At 40.2% G+C, this 6,615-nt stretch overlaps 1 protein-coding gene across 1 annotated transcript; it reads left to right on the top strand.

Annotated features, from left to right (window-relative positions):
- Positions 1-4,806: 4,806 nt before the first annotated feature.
- On the top strand, positions 4,807-6,523 carry LOC111082949. Its single transcript, XM_022379206.2, has 3 exons — positions 4,807-5,765; positions 5,829-5,990; positions 6,051-6,523. Exons 1-3 carry the CDS (start codon positions 4,818-4,820, stop codon positions 6,153-6,155), a joined length of 1,215 nt encoding a protein of 404 aa, XP_022234898.2. The 5' UTR covers positions 4,807-4,817; the 3' UTR covers positions 6,156-6,523.
- Positions 6,524-6,615: the final 92 nt, after the last annotated feature.

The raw sequence follows: 6,615 nt of genomic DNA, 5'->3' as shown, positions 1-6,615 counted from the left end.
CCCCCCAGCCCACACTCATCCTGGGGGTAGCTTTACATATTTTGGGCCAAAAGAATTCCGCCAGATGACCCTCTGGAATGCAATCGTTTGTTTGGATTTGCCAGTTGTGCTGCAAAACAAAACAAAACAAAACAAAACAACAAGGCTTTACCAAGGAAAGCGATGCTGTTTCTTGAAAAGTGATGTTTTCTTGAAATGAAAATGATATGCTCCTTAATTTTATAGAATAAATTGAGTCCAATGAAGATCATTGGAAAATTAAAGCAAATAATGGGCACAAAATAATTAAATTGGGTCTATGGTGGGATATTTCCTTGAAGATCATTTAACAAGGAAAAGCGATGACTGTTTTCTTGAATTTTTGATAATGAAATGAATGAAATGATATGCTCCTTAATTTTATAAAATTGGGTCTATGGTAATGAAAATCATTGAAAATTATAGCAAATATGGGCACTAAATAATAAAATTGGGTCTATGGGAAATTTCCTTGAAGATCCGGCAAAAAGAAAAGCTTTTTTGTAGTTTTAAATGTGACACTAAAACTCTAAAGAATATTTGAAATCTTTAAGCAAACAAAGAAGAATTCCTAATAATACGTGTCCTGTCTACTACTCTTCTTTTTATTGATAAAAGAAATAAATAAATAAAAAATAAAGAAGTATAATTAATATTCAAGTTAGTTGAGGCAAAAAAATCGCTGCTTAAAAATATATAATAGAAACATTACAAATTTTTCTTTCTTTTTTGTACACCACTTGATGAATCACTTCCTCCACAATCAACCGAATTACATGGAAATGTTCGCTATATTTTGTGCATATTTTTATGAGTATTTTGCTCTATTTTCAATGCACAAAAAACCCACAATGGGAAATGGGCAGGCCCAGAGATGCATTCCATAATTGTGATTACTTTTTGTGCTGTGACAATGTTGTTGGACTCCTTTTTTGCTGTTGATAAAAATTTACGATTATTGTTTTCACATTTTTCATGTTTTTGTCAAATATTAAAAACATTATTTTTCACACGAATTGGCGTCAATGGATGGATACGCCACACATATCGGCGATGTGTCCAAGAGGATGTGTGTCTCTCTGAAATTTTATTGAAATTCGCTGATGGAATCCGAAACGAAGAGAACACGAAAAAAAAAAATAATAACTGAGAATTGCAGCGGGTAAAATCGCATTCAATCGGTCGCCAGAAACATTCGCCACTCATAACTCAGAGCCGTTCGGCGCCAGGACAGGACCAGGACCAGGACCCAGCAAACAGAACCAGAACCCAGGACCCAGGACAGGACATCCATGGACATGGACACAAATCCATTGGGCGATGGTCGACGCTGGCATTCCCATTGTTGGTTGGGCGAGGATTCGGCTCGGGGACAATTGTCAGGCAATAAATCGATGTGTGTAGGGCTGTAAATTTTTGGCGGATGGCCGATGAAAAAGTGCATATTATGCAATTCGACAATACGCCAAACATGTCGACCTACGCATAACCGCCATTCCCTTTCCACTACCCCTAGCCCTAGCCCTACCCCACTCGATTCCCCATTGCAGCGGAAACGGAAACGCGCACACAAGTTCTTCTCTTCTTCATCTTTGGCTCTGCCAGTGCCACTGGCTCTGACTGTTGCTGCTGCTGCTGCTGCTGCTGCTGCTGCTGCTGCAACAACGCTTTGCATATCAATGAAAATGCATAAATTTTTATTCGCCCTCAATTTTCACGCTATTTTTTATTGTTGTTGTTCTGTTGCACTACCGACGCTTGCATTGCCCAATCCTGTCGTCCATCAAGAGGCATAAATCAGTTTGGAGGTAGCAGCCAATCCAACAACAAAAACGCGTAGCTGCCACCCGGAAGCTGGCCGAATACACACACACAAAAAAAATCCTCCACAGTTCTTTTCGGGAGGCAGCCATTGACGAAACGTAATCCTTGCTTGGGTTGGTTGGGAAAAAAACAGCACCAAAGCAAAAACATTGAAAATCCATAAAAATGCATCATAATTTCCTGGACACAGTCCGTGCCGTGCCGTGCCGTGCAGCTGTGCAACTGGAACTGGATCATCATCAGGGTATGCGTAACAGCCAACTGGCTAACAAAAAAAAAAATATTGGAAATTGGTAGCACGAGAAGAGCGGAAGTGTCAGCCAACAAAGCCCCTAAACGAATTGTGAAAAAATCTACACATATTAGGGGTAGTCAATATTTGTTTTGGCATGGAAATCTTGTCAAGGAAAATGTTTTAATTTGTGGATTTTTTTGGGTTTGTTTTTTATACGAATTTTCGGTAGGTCTCTGAGATATTTTCTTTATATAAATTAGAATTTTTGTAAATTGATTTGGGTAAGAATTTTACACCCAAAAGCTCTTAAACTTGCATTGATTTCTAGTCCTCATATTTGTACCTTTAAAACAACATTGACTTACCCCAATGCGCATCATTTACATGCAACATGCCCCACACTTGAGGCCTTATATGACCTGCCCGGGGGCTGGCTGCAACAGTGGCTGGCTGCCCCATCAAAAAGCCAACAAACAGTACGTAGAAAGGGTCTCTGGCTCTGGCTCTGTCTCTGCCTGACTGCAGCCTGACTGCTGCGTTAATAGATTTGCAGTGCCTCAATACCTGTACTGTGTGTGTGTCCTGCGCGTATCCTGTGGCAGCGAACCCATACCAAATGATTGCATATAATCACAGGATGCTCCAGTGATGGCGGCTCGGCCGCTTTTGTTGTACTTTTTCTTGGCCAAAAAGTGGCCGTAAATTTTACTTCATTCATTCGGTGCCACAGGACAGCAGCAGCCAGCAGCAGCAGCAGCAGCAGCGAGATCCTGTGCACAATTTTTGAGTGCATTCGATGCGATATGTTGGCGGCCTGTCCACATGTCAGCCTTGCATTTATTTATTGAATTATGACTCTTGAGAGAGCCACACAAAAGGTACAAACAAACGGGGATTGTAAATGAAATACGGCCAAAAGAATGATGGAGAACATTGCAGCAGGCTGTGGAGCAGGCTGTGGAGTGAAAAATGAAGCATGGGGTAAATGGCTTTGTTTAGGAATTTAAATTTGAAAAGCTGAAAGATTTTGTTAGAGCGGGGAAAAAATTCCCATTAGGTTCCCCTACACCAGATCTCTCATTGCAATCTCTTGCAGCCAACGGATCTTAATTTGTTTCAAGCACTGTTTGTACTCTATGTACAAAGTCAACACTCGGCGAGGTGCTGGCAGATGAAAGAAGCGCAGCAGCAGCCGCAGCGGAGAAGCAGCAGCAGCAGCTGGCTTCTCTTCTCCAAGATTTTACACAATTTATGCAAATATTTGAGTCGGCGCTGGCTTTTTAATTGTTTCTAATTTCAAATGTTGACACGAAGCCCACACACACACACACACACACACACACACATCTGTCCCGCTAGGAGACTGTGTCCAATGCGCTATCTCGCTGTTGACACACACCCATACCCCATACCACTTGGGTGTAGTTTTAGTTGGAAGATGCGTTCCATTTAGCCGAGTAGTTTTCTTTTCTTTTCTTTTCTTTTGTTCAGCTGCCGTCACGTTTTTTGAACAAAGATCCACATTTTAATTAACCAAGTGGCAGCAGTGGCAACAGCAGTGGCAGCAGTGGGAGGCAGCAGCACTGCGCCGCTAAACAAAGTTTTTGAATAGATTTAACTCTGCGGAATTTACTATTTTCTAACTCAACCTGTTGACTTGGCACGCGATTGCTGTGGGCCAACAACAAGCACTTCTGCGTTGCGGTGAACTTCTTAGAACTCTTTGGCTACATTGTTTCTCACATTTGGTACATTTTGGTAGTGTGTCGTTTGTTCTATGATTTCTGTGTAATTAGCTGTTTGATCCCTTTCCAAGGGCGGTTTCCTTTGGAACATTTTTTGATGTTATAAGATTGAATCCACAATAAAGATAATTGTTTACAATAAACCTACATAGAGAGCCTAAACAAACAAAAAATAATAAAGAAAAAATTAAAATAAATATTTTCTCATTGAAATGTCGTTATTTTGTTGATGAGTACGTGCTGTGAGCTGTCGGGCTTGAATAAATTCCACAAAATAAGTCCGAACGCGAATTCGTTTAGACTTAAAAACTTGGCTTTATTCTAGACAAACATTCAAGCGGCGAAGGGTTATAAAACATATACACAAAATTAGCAAGGGCGTTGCACTATAATGATATGTTCAGTTTGCTCTCCAGTTCACTCTCGCAACGAGCGAAATAACTAAGCGCTGGAATGCATTCGATTTAAGAGCGGCTAGCGAAAATAGCTTATTGCCAGCGGCAGCTCCGAACAGTACCGCCGATTTTCCGCATGATTACGCCAGATTTTCGAATAATTTTCACATTTTAATAGCTTTTGAGCATAAGGGTTAAAGTTCAAGGCAGTTGAAAGGCAGTTGGTGACCCCAAAACATAGAAAATATAATTTAAATCTTCTAAAAAACATTCTCAAATATAGAGAAGTTTTCTAGCATCCAATGTTGTAGTTTTTAAGAAGAATATTCCAAATTTTCGTACCCTAAACTCCTTAGATACTAAAAATCAAAACCAAAATTAGTTTGGTGACCCCAATCCATGACGGAAAAGTTTCCCAAACCACTAAATATTTATTTTATGTACAAAAATCTCCCACAACTATTTGTTTCAGTGTGAAAATACTTCACGCTTTGTTGTCCACAATTCGTCACATTCCGATGGACAGATAAAGCCCTCCCAAATCGATCCGTAGCTTTAGCTTTGTTTCTCTGGCAGAGTCAGTTCTGTTTTCAACTCGAAATGAATCACTCACGCGTGCTGAGGGCCACAAATATTGTGCTGCTGGTGTCGGGCTATCAGATTTATTGGCTGGACTCGAAGACCCAGCGTTTCCGATTATCCCTGCCTGGCATTGTCCATATCTTGGTGCTGGCAGGCATTTATGCGGCCTGCATTGCCCAGCACTTTGATGCCACTTCATCGATGTTAACGATTCTGCAGAATGTATCCAAATTTCTGCATGGACTGACCAGACTGCAGTTGCTGCTGGGTGTCAAGGTGTTTGTCTATGCGGTATACTCATCCGTCAGAGCTGTGGGTGTCATCAACCCACTGTTGGAGTCGCTGGCTGGAAAGGCGGCGAGTGGATTTCGCAAAGAAGAGGCCATGGCCTATGCTCTGTTGGTATCCACTTTTGGAGTGCTCCTCTGCTTTGGCTTCTACATTGCCTACGAAATGAAATTCGAGTTGCCGCCACTTCAGGATGCCATGATTGGAACGGCCCTCTTTATGCCACATCTCTGTCTGGCCGGATCCCTAAGATTGTACAACATTTTGGCCTGGCTAACGCGTGACAAGTTGAAGGAGATCCAAGCGAATGTGGAGGAAGCACTTGCTGTTAATGGCAAGAAAGATGAGCTGGAAATGGCCTGCACATCCTTGACGGTGTCCGTCAGTAATTCCAGTTCGGACAACCTCGAGAGTCTGCGGCAACAATTGCAGCTCCTTGGCAGCCGATTCGGTGACTTCTTCAAGGCCATGCAGCACTCTCTGTTGTTTCTGGTCACCATGAATGGCAATTGTCTGCTGTTTGGTATCTATTCGTACATTTACTATAGAAATACCTGGCATGTGCTCTTTGAGGATCGCAAACGTAGGATTTTCTATGCGGCAAATGCTTCCATTTATGCCTGCATTGCTTGTGATTACTTGTGTTTACTTTTGGTACAGTTCTTAATGGAAAAAGAGGTGAGAAATGTACTTGGGAATATTCTCTGGAAATTTCTCTGATTAATTTCAACTTTCTTACAGCGCCTTGGAATGCTTAAAAGTCTTGAATCCTTTTTAATTCAACGAAATTCTCTGTCCAAACGCATTCGCTCTCTAGCTAAGGATATTAAGGGTACTCTCGCAAACACTTTCCAGCACAAATTTCTCTGCCTGTGGCGCTTTGATGTTCTGCATTTCGTTTTGGTAAAGTCTTAAAATTTTATAAAATTTTAGCCAATATTTTTAAATAATTTTTCTTTACAGCTGCTCTTCTTTCAAGGTCTTATATTTGCGCTCATTGTGATGTATCATTTTTTGAGTGATGAAATATTACAGTTGCGCGAACAATTAGATTCCTCTGATGAATAAATAATTTAGCTGAAATTTCAAGCTTAGGTTAAGTCAGTGATTTGTGCTACGTAATTAGATATATCCACTGCACAGTGCCGACTGTCTATCGTTCTTTGGGCCAACAACTCCATATTAATTATCTTCATATGCAACACTTAATCTATAAATTTATCCGCTTGCCTGAACCAAACTGTCTGGGGCAACAAATCACGATTAAGATGCCAATAAAATGGGGCTCCGGGATGGCCAATCAAAGTAAAATGTTTGCGGCCTTCGTTAGAGATGAGGCAACTTAATAGAAATCACCATAAAACTAAGCAAAATATTGATAATAATGGAAATATATATGTTTCAATCAATAAATGAATTAAAAATATAAATAATAATTGGAAAATATATTTTGTAATTAATTAAAAATATAAATAATTGGAAAATATTTTTTGTATTAATTAAAAATATAAATAATAATTGGAAAATA

The sequence above is a fragment of the Drosophila obscura genome, unplaced genomic scaffold (genome assembly GCF_018151105.1).
Source record: "Drosophila obscura isolate BZ-5 IFL unplaced genomic scaffold, ASM1815110v1 contig_179, whole genome shotgun sequence".
Lineage (NCBI taxonomy): Eukaryota > Metazoa > Arthropoda > Insecta > Diptera > Drosophilidae > Drosophila > Drosophila obscura.
The sequence above is the reverse complement of the archived record's forward strand: the minus strand, read 5'-3'. Positions and strand labels throughout refer to the sequence as shown.